The 21,454-nt window shown below is 41.4% G+C and overlaps 2 protein-coding genes and 1 non-coding gene across 3 annotated transcripts; all 3 read left to right on the forward strand.

Moving 5' to 3' along the window:
- The first annotated feature begins 776 nt into the window (after positions 1-776).
- On the forward strand, positions 777-883 carry LOC125607712. The gene has a single exon (XR_007338783.1). It is a non-coding gene; the product is annotated as a small nucleolar RNA R71 (small nucleolar RNA).
- Positions 884-16,184: 15,301 nt separating this feature from the next.
- LOC111214358 (ankyrin repeat domain-containing protein 2A) lies at positions 16,185-18,325 on the forward strand. Its single transcript, XM_022717094.2, has 8 exons — positions 16,185-16,328; positions 16,426-16,559; positions 16,724-16,945; positions 17,021-17,169; positions 17,290-17,464; positions 17,570-17,662; positions 17,884-18,023; positions 18,113-18,325. Exons 1-8 carry the CDS (start codon positions 16,292-16,294, stop codon positions 18,210-18,212), a joined length of 1,050 nt encoding a protein of 349 aa, XP_022572815.1. The 5' UTR covers positions 16,185-16,291; the 3' UTR covers positions 18,213-18,325.
- Positions 18,326-18,423: 98 nt separating this feature from the next.
- On the forward strand, positions 18,424-20,262 carry LOC111214357 (thioredoxin reductase 1, mitochondrial). Its single transcript, XM_022717093.2, has 2 exons — positions 18,424-19,458; positions 19,987-20,262. The coding sequence occupies exons 1-2, from the start codon at positions 18,435-18,437 to the stop codon at positions 20,055-20,057; spliced, it is 1,095 nt and encodes a 364-aa protein (XP_022572814.1). The 5' UTR covers positions 18,424-18,434; the 3' UTR covers positions 20,058-20,262.
- Positions 20,263-21,454: the final 1,192 nt, after the last annotated feature.

Consider the following 21,454-nt stretch of genomic DNA (forward strand, 5'->3'; position numbering starts at 1 on the left):
CTTTGGCCTCCTTGGGGTTTTGGTCAGACTTTCCAGGTAGAGATCCTTGCTGGCGATTCTGGTGAGTGTTCATGGAAGCAAACTGATTCTCTAAATTCCTGACTGTAGAAGCAAGGTGAGAGAATTTGTTGTTGAGCTCATTGTAGCTCCCATCAATCTTGGTATGAAGGTTCTTCAACTCATAACCAACATGCTTCTCACTTCTAGTCTGAGACTCCAAGATTTGTTTCAGTAAGGTATCAGTGCTGCTCTCTTGAGGAGCAGAGGAGCCAGACGAGGGGTTTTGCTGAGGCTGATAGCTGCCTTGCTGGTTGTTTCTAGGCGGATAACCACTCTGTTGGTTGTTGGGATAGGATTTCTGTTGGTAGTTGTTGTACTGAAAGTTGGGCTCCTTTTTGTACCAGCTACCATTGTTGTTGATGAAGCACAACTCTTCCTGACCTTCCAAACCCTCAACCTCATTGACAGCAAGTGGATCTTCCTGCCTGGAGTTACCAACAAACTTCAGCTGCTCTTGGGTGGCTTTTTCAGCAATGAGAAGGTCGATCTTGTCTTCCAAAGCTTTGATCTCTTTCCTCGTCTGCTTATCATCTGTTCTACTGCCTCTGTCGTGGTCTCCACTGTAGACTGCATCACTCTTTACCATGTTGTCAACCAGCTCTTCTGCATCCTCCTCAGTTCTCCCCAAGAAAAACCCATTGCTAGCTGTATCCAGTCTAGCTCTGTACTTAGGAAGAGCACCACGGTAGAATGTGCTCAGCAAGCTCTCCTTAGAAAAGCCATGGTGTGGGCATTGAGCTTGGTAGCCCTTGAATCTCTCCCAGGCTTCACTGAAGCCTTCCAAGTTCTTCTGTTGAAAGCTGGAAATCTCGTTTCTCAGCTTAGCAGTTCTTGAAGTAGAGAAGAACTTCTCCAAGAATGCTTTCTTGCAGTCATCCCAAGTGGTGATGGAGTCGCTGGGTAGAGACTTCTCCCACTGACGTGCTTTATCCCCCAAAGAGAAAGGGAATAGCTTGAGCTTTAAGGCATCTTCGGACACACCATTGGTTTTTGACAACCCACAGTAGCTGTCGAACCTGTCCAAGTGATCAAATGGATCCTCTAGAGCCAAGCCATGATACTTGTTGTTCTCGATCACATTGAGGAGTCCTGATTTGATCTCAAAGTTGTTGGCTGCTACAGCTGGTGCTCGGATTCCCAATCTATGACCATGAATGTTGGGGCGGTCATAAGTGCCAATAGGTCGCGCTGCTCGCTGTTGGTTTTGAGGTATGTCTCCCATATCAGTATCCAATCTCTGCAAGTGAGCCTGTTGCTCTTCTTCTCTTCTCTTTCTAGCACACTCTCTCTCTAAAGCTCTGATATCTGCAGCTCTTGGAACTAGGTTTGATGGACCCCTGCTCCTCAAGTGCATACACCTGTAGATTAAAGGGAGGTGAAGAAGAATCAGTAACAAAAGAAAATAAAAATGACTTAGTCTCAAGCAAGTGACTAAATCTCAATGTTTAAATCTACTCAGAATTTGGCAACGGCGCCAATTTGATGTTAGGAGTTTTCAAGGCTCCTAAGACAAATGTTGTAGTATAAAAGATTGTCGAACCAGTTCTGAGGGATATCAAAGCACTGAGAATGCAAGTACTCACTTAATCTAAGTGCAACCAATGATTTAGATGGGTTTTAAACTACTACTAAACTAGAATGCAATAACAGAATGATACTTTCTTAACTAAGGGAAAAGAGAACTCATGGGCATAGGGATTAGACCTTGGGTGATCAAGTATCGAATTAAGGATGGCAAATGATCAATCAAACTATCAACCTTAAGCCTAGACACAATTCTAAGCAAGCTCTATGTCTAGATGAATGCTCATTTGCTAACATATCTCAAACATCAAATGTCTTTGGTTGAATAATATGAAAGCAATCATTAATAACAAGTCTATTAGCTATCTTAGCATCTTTAACAACAAATGTCTTTGGCAAAGTATACTAAAAGCCTAGGAGAGTTGTCTCGGGCATTTCATCGAACACCTTTCGGGTGAGAAATGCCTAAGGATCAACTTTTGAGTGGCCAACTCAGAAGATGCATTATGATTACTCTACTAGCAAGGAAATATGAATGATCTACACTAAAACATCCTAGCTCTAACCTAATCACCCTTAATCTCCCTAACCCATGAATTCAAAAGATGATTACTCACTAATCTCCATGATTCCTCTTAAACCCATATTGGATTTTAGATTAACCATGTAGAGAAATAGATAAGAAATCAACAAGAACACAAGATGAAAGCAATGAAATCTGAATCAAAAGAGGTTTTTTACTAGTTCTTCCCTAGAAAAGAGATTATTCTTGCCTCCCTTGGCTTACAAAGTACTTAACTTAGGTTTAGAAAGTGTAAAACATCAAAACAAATGACCAAAAGGTCCCTGAAAAATCATAAGTTTCGTCCAAGCAAAACACGCGGAGGGACTTCGTGGTGTAGCTCCGAGACGTAGCTCTGGGTTGGGAGCTACCTTATGGTGTCGCTCTGGAAGGTCCCTCCAGGCCTATGTTTTGGCCTCCAAAGTGATGAAAAGGCGAGTGACGTAGGGGTGTAGCTCTGGAAGGTCGCTCTGGGTTGGGAGCTACCTTATGGTGTCGCTCTGGAAGGTCCCTCCGCGATGCTCGACCAGGATGGATATGCCTCTAGTAAATTGATCATAACTCCTTCATTACATCTCCAAATGACTTGAAACCACTTCCATTAGAAAGCTAACTCGATTTTCTGTGTCTCCACAAAATCTTAGCAACAGAAGATTTCTCTAAGGCCTCCATCCATGCTCATCTTTCACCCCATTTTGGATCATAATGCTCCCAAACATCTCAAATCACTCCATGGCACACTCCAGCACCTAATAAGGACAATGAATGCAAAATGCAACCTAGACATGGCTAAATCCTAATCTATATGATGAAAATGCTCATGGATGAATGGATAAAACAATGTAAATATGCAAGATATCACTGGAGTTGTAAACAAACACTTTGCTACTTTTGATGTAAAATCATTAGCTACAGTCAGAGGTTATGTTTGAAACGTCAAGTAGTTAGCAGCTCGTTAAATCTTTTTCCTCCCCTGTAAATAAAGAACATAAGTTTTTTTTTTTTTTTTTATATAACAAAACTCGAATAAAAAAAACCTTGTTATAAAGAACGTGGATTTGCTACTAACCATACCAAGGAGTAACCGATCGAGTAGGATGCGTCCAGGCCCAAGTCCAAGACCACATCCGGATAGGAGAGAGAGGCGGCCAAAGTGTGGACCGACCTTAGGGATTAGAAGTTTCTTTTTCCCTTTCATGTTTATCTTTAAGGATATTTCCTATTTCCTTTTAGCTTAGGATTTAGGATTTATACTCTTTCCTTTTATCCTTATCTTGTAATCCCCTATATAAGGGAACACTTTGATTCAAGTAATAATACACGAATTTCCCAATTCTTTACAACACGTTATCAGCACGATAGCCTCTAAATCCCTGAGACCTAAATCGAAACCTAAAAGCCTAAACCGGCGACTCAACCTAAAACCCTAGACGTTCCCTGTTCGTTCTAAAACCTTAACGTCCTCAACACCGAACGTCCTCAGCTTCTTGATCGCGTCCTCAGCTTGCACACGAGAAGAACGCGTCCGTCCGAGAACACCTCGCACCCGAGACAGCTCGCATCCGTCCTCAGCTCGCATCCGACTACATCCGCGACCCGATAGGAGGCAGCAAGCGTCCGTCAGTCTCAGCTCGAAGTTTCATCCATTCTCAGGTGGTCCGGTTCTATACCTCTACAAAACAAAGGTATAAATATAATCTGAGAACCTAGATAAAGAACATAAACCCTAATCCATTATTATGGAAACTATATTCTCGATGAAACCTAAAAGAAACTACAAGATTAAAATCGACAAACCTCAAAACTAGAAAGGTATATGATTCCAACTAGAACATGATTATATGCTTGATTGATTAAATCCGAAACATGACAAACCCTAATGAAGGAATCGAAAACCCTAAACCCTAAAGAAGCTAGAATCCGATTTTAAGATTGTTCTTGCTTGTTTGATTTCTTGTTTGATCTGAGGTTTAGGATTGTTAGATTGTTTGAAATAATCTAACTAAGTATACAAATACTTAAGGCCTTGAAACCTTAACATAAAGTTGATAGAATTTAAAAGAATGAAACCCTAGGTATTATAAAAGAAGTAAGTATAGTTTGATTGCTTTACATGAATCCGAACATGGTATTGCATTCATAACTGATTATAACAAAGATCGACCAGCATATAGATCACATGAACTTAGGTTGCTTGCATTAATAAACCTATATGGCCGTGTGGCTTATGATTGATAGCACCATGGTCGATTAGTATTGTTTTGAATATCATGAATGCGTAAGACATGTTGTGGCCGAGCTTGCTTATTATCCTGCGGCCACATGATCACATTGTGAATCTAAAACCTTAAATGATAATGTGATTCAGATGTCGAAAATAGCAAACAGAGACTATGCAGCCCTTAATCTCTCCGGAGACAATTACTTGCAGTGGGCGCTAGATACAAGTATCAGCCTAAAGTCTAAGGGGCTTGGTGATACTATCACCGAGGACAACAATGAAAATGAAAAGAATAGATACATGGACATAAGCTTTATGCGCCATCATCTCATTGAAGGTCTTAAAGATCAGTACATGACAATTGAAAATCCACTAGATCTTTGAAATGCTTTAAAGCATAGATATGATCACCAAAAGATGGTGTTGCTTCCAAAGGCAAGGCACGACTGGATGCATCTAAGATTCTTAAACTTCAAGTCGGTGGATGAGTACAATTCAGCCTTGTTCAAAATAGTTTCAATACTAAGGCTTTGTGGTGAAGAAGTATCCGATATGATGATGCTTGAAAAGACCTATACGACTTTCAATCAGTCGAATTCAGTATTGCAAGAGCAATATAGAACAAAAGGTTTTGCCACATATACTGATCTGATCTCGTGTCTAATTTTGGCCGAGGCGAACAATGAGCTCCTAATGAAGAATAGTGGAGCCAGACCGGTCGGGGCAGCACCATTACCCAAAGTCCATGAGATTGAAAAGAAAGATCCCAAAGAGACCTACTACGCCCAAGATAACAGGAGACCACACGGCAATGGCCGTGGTGGGTACAAGAGGCGTGGACGTGACAATCCGAACGGTCGAGACAACTACTCGACCGGCCGAAAAGGAAACCACAATAACCGTGGTCGTGGTTCCAATTACGGCCGGGGTCGAGGCAGTTATGGCTGCGGACGAGGTGGCATATCCAAACCATCTTACACGTCCAAGTCAGTATGCCACAGATGCGGGATGGACAACCATTGGACCAAGAATTGTAGAACTCCGAAACACTTGTGCGACCTCTACCAAGAGAGCCTCAAGAACAAGAATCCGGAGGCAAACATGATCCAAGAAACCAGTCATGATGACAAAGGACATGGATATGATGCTGACAAAGAATCCGACCAAGATGATCTAATGGACTTTGAAACTTCTGATTGTCTCAAGGACTAGTTTTCGAATCACTTGTCTTATTGCTTTATGTTTTTGATTTGGTGTTTTTATTTTATGTAATGACATTTATAATAAAGAAAGTTTTAAAGATCTTATGAAGTCTCTAAGTTTAAAAAATTTTATTTATAGAATGAATGATGAGATGAGTATACTTGTGGTGGATAGTGGCACGAGTCACACAATACTTAGAGATAAAAGGTACTTCATGAATCTCACAATGCAAAGTGCAAAGGTACATACCATTGCGGGGGAGGCTAGCCTGATTGAAGGTCACGGCCAAGCCTATGTGTTGATGCCTAAGGGCACTCATCTAGAGATCAAAACCGCCTTGTATTCCCCAAGCTCTAGAAGAAGCTTATTGAGTTTCAAGGATATAAGATTGAATGGTTTCCATCTTGAATCATGGGAAGAAGGAAACAAGGAGTTCCTTAACATAATCTCGATCACCAAAGGCAATAAAAAGATCCTAGAGACTATACCCGCAAAGTCTACTGGTCTATACTATGCAAGGATCAGTATGATCGAGGCCAATGCCTCCGAGCTATTCACTATATGGCATAACCGGCTTGGTCATCCCGGAACAAGTATGATGCGAAAACTTATGATGAATTCATAAGGGCACATGTTTAAAGGAGTGATACCAGAAAATCTCACATGTGCACAAGGTAAACTCATGACTAGGCCATCACCAGCCAAGGTTAATAAAGAAACCTTAAACTTTCTGGAAAGGATTCAAGGAGATATATGTGGACCAATACACCCACCTTGTGGGACGTTTAGATACTTCATGGTCCTCATTGATGCATCGACCAGATGGTCGCATGTGTGTCTACTATCCACACGGAACCTAGCCTTTGCACGGCTGCTTGCTCAGATGATAAGGCTGAGAGCACACTTTCCAGACTTCCCTCTTAAGACTATACGTCTAGACAATGCTGGTGAGTTCACGTCCCAAACGTTTAATGAATACTGTATGTCCTTGGGGGTAAGAGTAGAACACTCCGTGGCACATGTCTATACACAGAACGGCTTGGCCGAATCCTTCATTAAACGTATCCAACTGATAGCCCGGCCATTGCTAATGAAGTCTCAACTTCCGGTATCAGCATGGGGACATGTGGTTTTACATGCAGCAGAACTGATTCGCATCAGACCATCTAGTGAGCATAGATATTCACCATCCCAACTACTTACGGGTCATGAGCCAGACGTGTCCCACATCAAGACATTCGGATGTGCTGTCTACGTTCCAATTGCTCCACCACAGAGAACTAAGATGGGACCACAGAGGAGGATGGGAATATACGTAGGATATGATTCCCTAAGTATTATAAAGTATCTTGAGCCAACAACCGGTGATTTGTTTAAGGCCAGATACGCAGATTCACAGTTTGATGAGTCAACATATCCGTCCTTAGGGGGAGATAACAGCCGGTTGATCATTAAAGATTTGGAATGGTTTAGACCATCAATATCTTGGCAAGATCCTCGGGCTAAATATTGTGATATAGAAGTCCAAAAGATTATAAATCTTCAAGAGCTAGCTAATCAACTGCCAGATACATTTGCTGACCCAAATAGAGTAACAATATCACACATCCCGGCTTGTAATGCACCTATAAGATTAGACGTCCAGAAGGGACAATGTCAAGTGGCTACAGAGTCTAAGCAACGTTTAAAATGTGGTAGACCAATTGGTTCCAAAGACAAACAGCCTCGGAAGTCCAAGAGAGGTGCTGGATCCGAGAGCATCAAGGAAACCGTCCAGGACATAGAGGACCGGTCGAGCCGACCAGGACGGTCGAGCCAAGCGTACCGGCCACACCCGATGATCCGGCCGTTCCTCATAGTGAGGTCCGGGACGCTGGGCTTCACGGGACACAAGAGCCGAACAACCTAGAGATCTCTATAGACCATGTAATGTCTGGAAAACAATGGAACAGAAAAGATATCAACGTTGATGATTTGTTTGCATATAAGGTAGCACTTGAGATCATGGATAAAGATGAGGATCTAGAACCCACGTCCATACAAGAATGCATGCTAAGATCAGATTGGATCAAATGGAAAGAAGCTATAAACGTGGAGTTAGAATCATTGAGAAAGAGAGGCATTTTTGGCCCTATAATCCTGACACCAAGTGAAGTCAAACTAGTGGGATACAAATGGGTCTTTGTAAGGAAGAGAAACGAGAGAGGAGAAGTAGTAAGATTCAAAGCACGGCTTGTAGCACAAGGATTCTCACAAAGACCAGGAATAGACTATGAGGAGACTTACTCCCCTGTGGTGGATGCAACTACAATGAGATATCTAATCAGTCTGGCCGTGAAAGAGAATATAGATTTACGCCTGATGGAAGTAACTGCATACTTATACGGACCACTGGATAATGAAATTCATATGAGAGTTCCAGAGGGTATTGAGCTCAAAGATAAGAAAGGTTCTCGAGAACAACATTGCATTAAGTTGAATAAAGCCTTATACGGTTTAAAGCAATCAGGTAGAATGTGGTACAACAGGTTATCCGAATACCTAGTGAAAGAGGGTTATAAGAATGATCCAATAAGTCCATATATATTCATAAAGAAATTCGACAGCAAGGGCTTTGTGATAATGTCAGTTTATGTGGACGACCTGAATATAATAGGAACCCCTGGAGAGATTTCCCAAACTGTTGAATGTTTAAAGAAAGAGTTCGAGATGAAAGACTTAGGGAAAACTAAGTTCTGTTTGGGATTACAGTTTGAGTATATGGAGAAAGGAATCCTTGTGCATCAAGAAACTTATACAGAAAAGATACTCCAGCAATTCAATATGGACCAGGCTCATCCCATGGCGAGTCCTATGGTCGTGAGGTCCTTAGACCTTGAGAAGGATCCATACGGACCTAAGAAGCCGGACGAGGAAGCACTCGGACCGGAGGTGCCTTATCTAAGTGCCATTGGGGCCTTAATGTACTTGGCTAGTCACACTAGACCGGACATCAGCTTTGCCGTGAGCTTACTATCTAGATTTCGTTCATGTCCGACCTTAAGGCACTGGAACGGAGTGAAACATCTGTTCAGGTATCTGCAAGGAACAAAGGATCTCGGTTTGTTCTACACCGACCGGCCAGGAGAGAGCATGGTCGGATATGCAGATGCTGGGTACTTGTCCGACCCACACCAGGCTAGATCTCAAACAGGTTATGTGTTCATACACAGTGGAGCCGCAATATGCTGGCGTTCCACAAAGCAAACCTTAGTGGCCACATCATCCAATCACACTGAGATCATAGCCATGTAAGAGGCAAGCCGTGAGCTTGTTTGGTGAAGGAACATGACCGGTCATGTCTTAAGAGAGAGTGGTCTGGCCGTGGGACAAGAGAAGGAGGAGCCAATGATCATCTACGAGGACAATGCAGTGTGCATTGCTCAGCTCAAGGAAGGATACATCAAGGGAGACAGGACAAAGCACATCCTGCCCAGGTTCTTCTTCACCCACGACTTGCAGAAGGCAAAGAAGGTTCAAGTGGTTCAAGTTCGATCCAGTGACAACTCAGCCGACCTCTTCACCAAGTCTCTGCCAACCTCAACGTTCAGGAAGCTGGTTCATCAGATAGGGATGCGCCAGCTGAAGGATCTTCAGTGATGCCTTCATCAGGGGGAGTGTCATGCATTGTACTCTTTTTCCTGTCTATGGTTTCTATTTTTCCCACCTTGGGTTTTTGGTTTTCCTAGATAGGTTTTAACGAGGCAACATCGTGCATAATACAAGCCCATATGGTTATAGCATCCAAGGGGGAATGTTATAAAGAATGTGGATTTGCTACTAACCATACCAAGGAGTAACCGATCGAGTAGGATGCGTCCAGGCCCAAGTCCAAGACCACATCCGGATAGGAGAGAGAGGCGGCCAAAGTGTGGACCGACCTTAGGGATTAGAAGTTTCCTTTTCTCTTTCATGTTTATCTTTAAGGATATTTTCTATTTCCTTTTAGCTTAGGATTTGTACTCTTTCCTTTTATCCTTATCTTGTAATTCCTTATATAAGGGAACACTTTGATTCAAGTAATAATACACGAATTCCCCAATTCTTTACAACAAACCCTCTTTTCTCTCTACCTTATCTCCAAGCCGTCGAAACTTTCTCAGGTCTGTTTAGCTCCGGCCACCGGCGGTGGCGCGCATGGTCGCCGGAGGCAGCTTCCTCTCCTCTTCCTTTTTGTAATTTGCTCTGGTTTGTCCTCTTTCCTTGTCATTGTCGTTTTGCTCGGTTCTGTGGGCGGTGCTCCGGTTCGGTTTCTCTAGATTTGCTCCGGGGAAGTTTAGATCCGTGGCTTGGGGCTTCTGTTCTGGAGTTTCGGCACAGCGGTGAGGGTTCTTGGGCTGCCTAAGTCGGCTTTTAGGGTGAACGTTTCGGTGGATCTAGGTTTTCTCCTTCTCGGTCCTTTCGAAGCTTTCTGTGTTGTTGGCAGGTGGGTTCGTCGGCATCTCTCTCCTCCAGTTCGGTAAGTGCTTTTTGCGAAGTAGTCTTCGTCGTGGAGAGGAGTCCTGGCTTTCTTCCTTTCCCTTGCTTGGCGTCTCGCATCGGAAGGGGGTTCGCTCTTGGCTCAAGGGAGGTGATAGATTTCTTCTATCGGTTCGTGCACGGAGGTCCGATGGCTGTGTGGTTGTCGAGCTTCTGTGACTCCATGTCTGCAACTTCTTCCCGGATGGTTGGTTTGTCGTCTATGGATTTTTCAAACTTCCGGTTTGGTGGTTGCTCTCTCTTTGTTGTTGTGTCCCATCTCTTGTGTCCAGCCGTCTCTGCCTCTTCTGAGGTCGCGAGCTCTCAGTCCTTCTTCGTGGGCCATTCTTCATTGTCGAGTTCTCTGGCTTTTCCCGACGAAGCGCAATGGAGACCGGAGTCAGGTTCTCTGCCTTCGGGGCAAGACGTCGATTTGAAGTGTCAGTGTGTCATATGTCTCTCCTTCAGCGATGGGAGACTTGTTTCGACTCTGTTCATCCCTGTGCCTGAGTTGCCGATGGTGTGATCAGGTAGAACTTTGTTGTTCTCTATTGCAGGTTCTGGTGTTCGTTATGGTTGGTGCCTCTTCGCAGCATGTTTTGTTCGAATAAGGTGTTCAGGTCTTCAGGTGGTACGTGTCCTCGACTTGTGCTTTCCTTGGAGGCTTGTTCTGTTTGCTCGTCCTTGGCTTTGCTGGTGCTTGGCCGCAGGTTTTTGCTGTCTGGTCGTCTTGGTTGTAGTTTAGAAGGACGTCTGCGAGCTGTTTTTGGGGGAGTCTTATCATAAAGAGCGGATCATCGGGCAAGCCAATTTCTACCGGGTTCCGACTCTATGTTTCACTGTGGCTTCTACTTCTGTGGCAAGCAGGTTGTTTCGACTAGGCGAGGCCTGTGGTAAGCCGTGTCTACTTGTTGTGTCGGCCCAAATCAGTCTAGGTCGAGTCTCTGTTTAGTTGTACCTTTGCTTCATCCGCTTCTCGTTTCCTTTGTATTTCTGTTAAAAATTGAAAATTTGGTAATAATATCTTAATATTTTTACCAAAAAATAAAAAATAATAAAGAACAGAAGACACAAAACAAGATTTAGTTAGGGGCTTAAAAATAATAAAGGGTATCAACATGAAAGGAAATAATTAAACTTTGCCGTACAAAGGGGACCTTTATTAGAAACAGAAGGAGCATGACTCTTTCGCTATTTTTGGTTTATAGACTCTGCCTGCTATGAAATTTCCAACTCTGTTGTTTCCTAGCAATGATGCTGGTGGTATGAGACTATGTGTGATGTGCGCTGGAAAAGAATAAAAGCAAGATGAGGTAATGAGAACTCTCTATGTACACAATAAACCAATCTGGCACAACAAAGAAACTTTACTTATTATATACACAGATTGCAAAAGAAACATAATGGCGATAGTGAGCAATTCAGTTTGTAATAACACAGGAAAAAAAAAGAGCAAGTAGTAGTCAGAGTCGTGTTTCAAATGTATTCAAAAAGGCTTTCGTCTAAGGCCTCCAAAATATATAGTTTTTTAGGATCCCAAATTTCAAAAAATAATTAGTAGTGGAATGGTTTAAGTTTGCCATTTATTTGATAAATTAAAATCAGCAAGTGAAGATAATTTGATGGCATATTGTACCAATCTTCAAGCAGCTTTAAGGCATGTAAATTATTTTGATGTTATTGGGGATGATTTGTGTTTTGAACTGATGGTTCTAAAAGAGACGTTGCCATAAGATTACAAGAGACCTCTTGAAATTCTGAATTTTTTGAAAAGAAGAGAAGAGTATTATCCAGACTCATAAATTTCTTATTAAATATTATTGACGATTCCAGTTTCAGTCACTGCTGAAAAAAACTTTTCCAAGTGAAACTCGTAAAGTTTTATATGCGATTAACTATATCACAAAAAATGTTAAATGATTTAGTAATTATATTTATAGAAAGAGAATTAGTTAGGAATCTAGATTATGAGACTTTAGTTAAAAAAATTATTGAAAAAGAGGGAAGAAAAATTTGTCTTAGGATTTTAAATTATTATTTTTCTTCTTAATGTTTTTTCAAATATGTATTATGCTCTAATAAAAAAATTATAAGGAGAACTCATTTTTATATTCGCTTCAGACACCACTAAACTTTTGCACGACACTGGTAGTAGTACTTGAAGGAGATGCCAAATGTTGTTTGGTTGAGAAGTAGAAGCAACCATCCTGTAATAGATTTTTGAACACGAGTGTCTTTCTCCTGATCAAGAATCGCTTTGTGCTCCTTGAGGCTTATGTGTCCGACTCCGTTCAAGTGTGGTATCAAACTGCACGGAGCCTGAGAGGTATTTATAGATAAATATTGTACCGTTGAAATAAATATCTCCTCCTCCTGCAATAAATTATTGTACCATTGAAACTCAAATAAATATCTCATCCTGTAATAAATTTTTGTACCGTTGAAATAAATATCTATTATTTCCTTTTTTTTTTTTTTAACTTCTGAAATTCATTAGGAATTGAAAAGAGGTACAGAGGTACAGAGGACTCAAATAACCCAAACCACAGAGGCACTCTAAACCCACAGAGGCATTCTAAAGACCTGAAAAGACACACCTTGCCTAAAAACAGAGACAGTTGAACCCCCAACCCACACCACACCAGAGAACAGAGGACACATTAGAGGAGACGACTTTCATTGACAAAGAATTCAAAAAGCCAAGAGGGATGACCAGTAGCCACATAAGATTGCATTCTTCCTTCCCTGGTAACACTTTGAGCAATGATTGCCGCTCCTCTATTTTCCTCCTTCAACACGCTCAATAGCTGGTAATCCGCAATCCCCTGCAGCAGCGTCTTTAGCTCCACCACCTGATAACGCAAGGCAGGCCACTGGAGTGGGTTTTGCACCGCCATGAAAATTTCTTTATAATCCCCTGCAAAAACTACTTTGGTGTAATGCAGACTCGACATGCTTTCCACTGCCCAAAGAATCGAAGCCAGTCTAGCTTCAGCCAAGCTCCGCACATTCGAAAAGGCTCTCCGGCTATGCATAAGTACCACTCCTCTATGATTCCTTACAACCCACGCAACACCCATCCGGTTTGATTGCTTCACCCAATCAAAACCCACATTACACATCAACCAATCTTTTCGAGGGGGGCTCCAGTTCCTTTTAATCGAGACTACCTCATTTGCACTCCGCTTAGTAGTTTCTTCTTCTACTTCTTGAGCTAAAAACCACTCCTCTGCCTCATATACAGCCTTCTCCTTAATCTCTTCCGGTAACCATCTTCTACCCTTGAAGATCAATTCATTTCTGCTCTTCCAAATACCCCATAACAGCCACGGCCATGTTCTATTCACTGTTATCTCTCCACGTTTACTGTTTTTTAACTTTAACAGATAGTTTAGGTTTCCAAACAGACTTCCTTCATCAAAACCAATCTTTGGATGAGGGATCCCAGATAAAGCCCACACTTGTCTCGCTGGATCACATTGGAACAGAGCATGAAGAATAGATTCTCCCTCAACGCCACACGACTGGCATCTTTCATCAATCTGCAAACCTCTCTTGATTATAAGCTCAGACACTGGCAGTGCTTCACTCAAGACTTTCCACAGAAAAATCTTAATCTTGGGGGGCGAGGTGATTTTCCAAACTTCTTCTTTAATGGGGTTCAGAGATGGGAGCTCCAACACCTCAGGACAGCATTCCTTAATCTTTTGATCCCTCGCTAACCAGTAAGCTGATTTCACCGTCAAATTACCAGACCTATTATGCCTCCAAGTGAAAGAGTCCTCATGAGATATCGATGGTGGGTTTGAGAGTATCAGCTCCACATCGCTAGGGACAAAGACCTCTTGTAACGCCGACTCATTCCATTTCCTCGACGTTGAGTCAATCAGATCTCTAACCATAAGATTGACATCAAAGGTAATACATTTGATCCAAGGAGCTCTCAAACCCGTCTCCGGATCATCTATCCATTTGTCGAGCCAAACTCTCGTGTCGCCTCCATTCCCTATACTCTTTTTCAACCCCTTCTGAAGAAGCTCCCTACCATGAATGATGCTTCGCCAAGCGAAGGATGGTCTAGCTCCAACCGGGGCTTCTAAGAAGTGAGAGTTAGGGAAATACCTGCTCTTGAGAAACCTTGTCATAAGACACTCTTGATTATTAACCAGTTTCCAAGCTTGTTTGGCAAGCAAGGCTTGGTTGAAACTCTCCAAGTCTTTAAAACCAATTCCTCCGAGAGCTTTAGGAAGGCAGAGTCTGTCCCAGGAAGACCAGTGGATTTTGTTCACGTGAGCTTCTGAATTCCACCAGTAATTTGCCATAAGGCTCTCCAGATTTTTTATGATCGTTTTAGGTAATCTGAAACAAGACATTGGAAAAACAGGAAGGGCTGCTGCTGTAGATTTAAGGAGCACTTCTTTTCCACCTTGAGATAACTTGCGCAGAAACCAACTGTTTAGCCTACAATGCGTTCGATCCTTAAGATAAGAGAGCAACTCCACCTTAGACCCAGAGAAGCATTCCGGCATTCCAAGGTATTTGCTTGTGCCTCCGATGTTATGAATGCCAAGGATGTCTTTCAGTTGCGCTTTTTCCTCCTCCAAAATCAGACCCCCAAAAGAGACAGAGGACTTTTGTCAGCGAAAGATTAATCCAAGACAATATTGTGATAGCTCATGAAGCTGTTCATGCACTTAGGACGCATCCGAGGATTTCTTCTGAGTTTATGGCTGTGAAAACTGATATGTCGAAGGCCTATGATCGAGTGGAATGGAGTTACTTGAAGTCTTTATTAAAGGCGTTGGGGTTTGATGATCAGTGGATTTGTTGGGTGATGATGTGTGTTACCTCTGTCTCCTTTGCAGTACTAATTAATGATCAACCCTTCGGTTCAATCTCTCCTTCAAGAGGCTTGCGTCAGGGAGATCCTCTTTCCCCGTTTCTATTTGTATTATGCACGGAAGGCTTATCTCATCTGCTGAATGTGGCGGAAAGGAATGAAATGATCACGGGAATCAGCTTCTCGACAACAGGTCCTTCAGTGAGCCACCTGTTATTTGCTGATGACAGTTTGTTCTTGTGCCAAGCTTCAGTCCAACAGTGTAGAAATCTTAAAAAGATTTTGAATTTCTATGGAGAAGCAACTGGACAGTGCATTAATTATCTATTATTTCCTTTAAATTTTCTTTTTTTTTAAACATATATTTCTCTACAATTTTTTTTGTGTGGCAATACACTTTTTCTTACGATACTTTGACATATTATCCATGCTCTACAAATCGGACGCCTAGCCGCCTAGTCATTAGGCATCACTCATCCGCCTCGATTTATATCAAATCGGTTTAAAAAACTGGTTGTCCGATTTTTGTCCGGCTAGACTGTCTAGATGACCGCCTAATCTATATTATTATTATTATTTATTTTATTTTATTTTTAATAATAATTTTTATCTATTTATTTGATTTAAAATTTGATAAAAATAATTTATATTCATAATTTTGATGAAATTACACTATATTAAGTTTATATATATTCTATTTGTGTCTTTATATAGTTCTAAACATGAAAATGTATTAATGTTATACACAATTAAAGATTAACAAGTTTTATAGCATAGTAAACAATCTAAAAATTCCTACCATGCATAATTTTCGCTTAGTCCCCAGTTTTCTCTCTAGATGCTAGGCCCAACCCGCCGTCCGACTAGTGCTTAGTGCGTTTCCGAATATGGCATATTATCTATAGAGATTTCAGTTTCAGATTCACACATAAATGAAATGTTACACGTTTTTTATTTGATGTGTATATATATATATATATATATATATAGTTGGCTGCGGCTTAATTTCTGTACAAATTTTCAATTTCAGTTTCAGCTAAATTAACTCCGGTTCGCATCCGAAACCGTTGGCTGCGGCCTAAATGACTGTACAAAATTTCGGTTTAATTTGGTTAACGATCGCGTACATAAAAAAGATTGATTCGATTTACTAAAGTTAAATCGAATTTTACAATCCTAACCAAAACCGCCATCTCGTGGTTATGAACAAGGCTGGGCCCAAACAGCTTAGAAATGGGCCTACATCCATTCTAGATGATAAATAACTTTCATCAAAAATATAAAAGTTTATTAAAGTAAAATAAATAAAAAATTTGATTTATCTGTTGTCTTCGTCTTTGCTTGTGCGTTTGCCACCACAACGTTGTCTCCTCTTTTTCTTCTAATGGCTTCCAGTCCAGACAAGAATCTGTCTCCTTCAGGTATACAATCTGATCTTCGATGTTTCATTTCTTCAATCTTGAATTAAATCTTCTCTTTTAAGATTTGGTGATGTTATTAGATTTTATTACTCTGTAGATGAGAAAACCGGTTCGACCGAGAGTCCTAAACCGGAATCAGCAGCCTCTGGGAGTTCACCTTCATCAGCTAACAACCCTCCTGCCCTCAATTTCAATGCTTTTGATTTCTCTAACATGGCTGGTATCCTCAACGTACGTGTCCTTTGCCTCTCGTAGTGAAGTTGAAATGTTCAAGAAATTGCTAGGCCCTAAACCGGTTTTGAACGCCTATTTGCCGGCTAGGCCCTTAACCGGGTTTTTAGAACACTGGTTTTATCTTTCTTTGGAGCTTTACTAGTGATTGGGTTTTGTTTCAGGATCCAAGCATTAGAGAATTGGCTGAGCAGATTGCTAAAGATCCCGCCTTTAACCAATTAGCTGAGCAGCTTCAGAGATCTATTCCAGACGCAGCTCAAGGAGGAGCAGGAGGAGGCTTCCCTAACATTGATCCGCAACAGTATGTTAGCACGATGCAGCAGGTTATGCATAACCCTGAGTTTCAGACTATGGCTGAGCGTCTTGGTAAAGCCTTAGTTCAGGTAAGTTAATCTTATGTTTTTGATTCAGTTTCTGGTAGGGGTTGAATGAATGAATGTTTTGTTTTGTGGCTGTAGGATCCACAAATGTCTCCGTTTTTGGAAGCGTTCTCGAACCCTGAAACGGCAGAGCATTTTACTGAGCGTATGGCGAGGATGAAGGAGGATCCGGAGTTGAAACCTATACTTGATGAGATTGATGCTGGTGGTCCTTCTGCTATGATGAAGTTAGTTTGATACATTACTATCTTTTTTTTAATGCTTTTGTAGCGGTTGTAAAGCTTGTTTCTGGCTATGGTTGTTTTTGCTTAGGTGGGAAGAATTTTTTTTTTTTTATCTTGAATTAGGTACTGGAATGATAAAGATGTGTTGAAGAAGCTTGGTGAAGCAATGGGTATGCCTGTTGCTGGCTTGCCTGGCCAGACTGCTTCAGCTGAACCTGAGGTAGCAGCGGAAGAAGGTGAGGAAGAAGAAGAAGAAGAGTCTATTGTTCATCAAACTGCCAGTCTTGGTGATGTTGAGGTTAGGCTGCTTCCTACTTTCTTAAACGTTCATATGCTTAACCATTTGGCTATTATCTCACTCTATACCCATTAAAAATTTATTTTATTGGATTGATATGTGTAGGGTTTGAAAAATGCTTTGGAATCTGGTGGTAACAAAGATGAAGAAGATTCTGAAGGGAGGACAGCATTGCATTTTGCGTGTGGATACGGCGAGGTATGCAATTCTCTTTGTCAATTTAGTATTCGGGTTTAGTTGGTTCTCTTTTAAAGTTAAGTATCATCATTCACTTGATAGAGAAGTAACCTTACTAACGAGTTTTTATTGACACAATTACTTGAAGCATGATTAAAGATTCAATGAGATAAGAATTAGTGATAACTTATATGCTTATCATTTGTGTGTAACTAAGGATTGATCCCTTTTCCACTCTGCAGTTGAAATGTGCTCAAGTTCTTATCGACGCTGGGGCAAGTGTAAACGCTGTTGACAAAAACAAGAACACACCGCTTCATTACGCTGCTGGTTACGGGAGAAAAGAGTGTGTTAGCCTTCTCCTAGAGAACGGCGCTGCAGTGTAAGTCTTACAACACAAACCACTCCATTAAACACTTCTTGACGACTTTAATCATTTATACAACTCTCTCTATGTGTGCGTGGTCGCAGGACTCTACAAAACCAAGACGAGAAGACACCCATTGATGTGGCCAAGCTCAACAACCAAGCCGAGGTGGTGAAGCTGCTCGAGAAGGACGCTTTCCTTTGAGCTTATGGTTAAAAGCAAGCTCTAAAAATCATGTTGTCTTGTGTTGTGTGTGAACCAATTCACAGACTTTTGTATACTTGTTTTCCTGATTCAATCGTGTTTTATTTTAATTATTACTCTCTTGATTAATTATTTTTTTTGTTCAAAAAAAATATTTTAATTATTTATTTTTACTTAAATAAGACCAATGACTTGTCAGGCCTTGAAACGTATTGGTTCCCAATGAATTGTCTGAATCGTTCGCGGCTACTCATCAAGTCCTTGATAAGCAGACCACCGTCTCTCGCCTCCGCCTTTTCTTCCTCCGCCGTTATGAACGGACTCGAAACACACAACACAAACCTCTGCATCGTCGGAAGCGGCCCCGCCGCACACACCGCCGCTATCTACGCCGCCAGAGCCGAGCTTAACCCTCTCCTCTTCGAAGGATGGATGGCCAACGACATCGCTCCGGGAGGCCAGCTAACAACCACCACCGACGTCGAGAACTTCCCCGGATTCCCGGACGGCATCCTCGGCGCCGACCTAACTGACAACTTCCGCCGCCAGTCGGAGCGGTTCGGCGCCAAAATCTTCACCGAGACGGTGACCAAAGTCGACTTCTCATCCAAGCCGTTCAAGCTCTTCACCGACTCCAGAGCAGTCATCGCCGACGCCGTGATCCTCGCCACCGGAGCCGTCGCGAAACGCCTCACCTTCCCCGGCTCCGGCGAGGGCACCGGAGGCTTCTGGAACCGCGGGATCTCGGCGTGCGCGGTCTGCGACGGAGCGGCGCCGATATTCCGCGGCAAGCCTCTGGCGGTGATCGGCGGCGGCGACTCGGCGATGGAGGAGGCGAGTTTTTTGACCAAGTATGGTTCCAAAGTGAGTATTATACATAGGAGAGATGCGTTCAGAGCGTCTAAGATTATGCAGCAGAGAGTTTTTGCGAATCCGAAGATCGATGTGGTGTGGAACTCGACGGTTGTGGAGGCTTATGGGGACGGCGAGAGAGGAGGCGTGCTTGGAGGGTTGAAGGTGAAGAATGTGGTTACTGGTGACGTGGAGGATTTGAGAGTTAGTGGGTTGTTTTTCGCTATTGGTCATGAGCCTGCTACGAGGTTTTTGGGTGGTGCGGTTGAGTTGGATTCGGATGGGTATGTGGTGACTAAGGCTGGGACTACGGAGACTAGCGTTGCTGGAGTTTTTGCGGCGGGGGATGTTCAGGATAAGAAGTATAGGCAGGCGGTTACAGCTGCAGGAACTGGTTAGTTCTCTCTACTTTTCCTTTTAGCTTTGTATATATTGAAATGTTGGAACTTGGAATAGTGTTACTTTTGTTAAGTACTTGATCAACTTGAATCTGTGTGTAATGTCTTTTTTCTGATAGATTTTATTAGAAAGAGAGTACCTTTCTTGTCTGTTTCCAACAAGTTTGTGTTTTTGAATTCTGGTTATTTCTAGACAATGAAATTCAGTTAACAATTGATGCAAGATAAGGTTTTGTGTTGGTTCAAGTCTTGGGTGAGTGTGTTGTGCTACATTGCTTAGTAGTTAGTGGAGATATCTTTAATTGTTCCATTCTCACTCTGTTTAGCTTTGTCTATAAAGCTTTAATAACTGATGCAAGCCAAGGTTTTGTTTTTTCAATGTTACTCTTGTGTTGTTACATTGCTTAGTAGAGACGGTTGGTTGTTGTTGAAACAAGTCTTATTAGAGATCTTTCAGTTATTTTAACAATGTTCAAATCTCACTTTGTTCGGCTCTGTTCAACTTGTTTGTTTTTGTGTATTAGGATGCATGGCAGCGTTGGATGCGGAGCACTACTTACAGGAGATTGGATCGCAGCAAGGTAAGAGCGATTGAAGAAATGCTCAAATAAGGCTTTGGTCATAGAGAGCCAACTGTTGATCTCTGATTGATCATTTTAGCATCAGTTTAGGGACTTTGATTTGTTTATTTATTAATACTGCAGTTGGAGTTGAGTACGGATGTTGTTCAAAGCTGTAGCTCTAATGTTAAACTAGCTACGAGCCTACCACAAAAAAGTCCATTAGATTGGATTCTCAGATTATGCATGTCAATTCATAATACCCACTGAACGTGATCTATCCCAAACTAGTTACTAATACAAATTATAATATAAATGGTGTGTCGTAAAATAATACAGAAAGTGTGTTTCTAAAAATCTGCAAGAGAAATAGCCAATTAAGATACGTACAGAGCTTGTGGAAGCTTTTGAAATCAAATGGTCACAGATTTTCAGAGGAGGAGATGCTTTGAAACTGCTATGTGATGCCAGAGAGATAGAGATGACGGTGGGAAGGTGGGATTTGAACAAATGACGTCGTTCTCTAAATGTAGAGCGATGTGAGCGAATTCCAAAGTAGACTCGCCCACATGCAGTCATAGGAAATGTTCAAATTTTTATACAGTGACACGAAAGCAACGATAAAGTAAAAAAAAGTTAAAATGTAGATTTTGGTCGAACTTATATAGAGTCGAAAACTAATAGAATGCTATGTTAATTGAAAAAGTTTGAATCAAAACTCTACTTTCTATCGACAAAAATATAGAGTTTTGATTCAACTTTTTCAATTAACGTAGCTTTCTATTCAAAAGTTTAAGTTTTCGATTTGTAGACTCTATTGTGTCGGCCGCTCATATTTTGTTTTAATATGATAACTACTACATTGTTTAGATAAATCCTAATAGTGTTGAGATAATGATGTAAGTCCGTATTGGATTAGGACGTTCTCGGTTGTATATATACAGGCTATTGGCCATACTCAAATAACACACAGAAACTATTACAAACTATTATATGGTATCAGAGCATAAGATTCTTTGACCTAACTTTTCTTGCTTGACGAACCGTGTTTTAAACATGGCTGAAACTACTTCTACTTTTGATGTAATCTCCGTATTGGATTAGGACGTTCTCGGTTGTATATATACATGCTATTGGTCATACTCAATAACACACAGAAACTATTACAAACTATTATATGTTTGACTTTATGAATATATTTTACTTGTTCTATAGAGTCTACAAATAAAATTCAACGATTAACTTCTGAAGCAGAATTCAAGTATAACTTTCACTACTTCAATTGACCCATAAATAAACATATAGATTTCAATCTTTAACTTTTCTAGTTATTTATATAGAAGTTTTCTAAAGAAGAACGAAAGACCAACTAGTTTGAATGGAGCTCCTTGTGTGGTTTAGATTCGACCGAAAAAAAAAACAAATAACATTA

Source organism: Brassica napus, chromosome A3, assembly GCF_020379485.1.
Source record: "Brassica napus cultivar Da-Ae chromosome A3, Da-Ae, whole genome shotgun sequence".
Classification (NCBI taxonomy): domain Eukaryota; kingdom Viridiplantae; phylum Streptophyta; class Magnoliopsida; order Brassicales; family Brassicaceae; genus Brassica; species Brassica napus.

Coding starts and splice junctions, on each gene's coding strand:
- LOC111214358 (XM_022717094.2), top strand. CDS start 16,292: ATGGCTTCCAGTCCAGACAAGAATCTGTCTCCTTCAG. Junction 17,465..17,569: donor CCAGTCTTGGTGATGTTGAG/GTTAGGCTGCTT, acceptor TGATATGTGTAG/GGTTTGAAAAATGCTTTGGA. Junction 17,663..17,883: donor TTGCGTGTGGATACGGCGAG/GTATGCAATTCT, acceptor TCCACTCTGCAG/TTGAAATGTGCTCAAGTTCT.
- LOC111214357 (XM_022717093.2), top strand. CDS start 18,435: ATGAATTGTCTGAATCGTTCGCGGCTACTCATCAAGTCCTTGATAAGC. Junction 19,459..19,986: donor GGTTACAGCTGCAGGAACTG/GTTAGTTCTCTC, acceptor TTTGTGTATTAG/GATGCATGGCAGCGTTGGAT.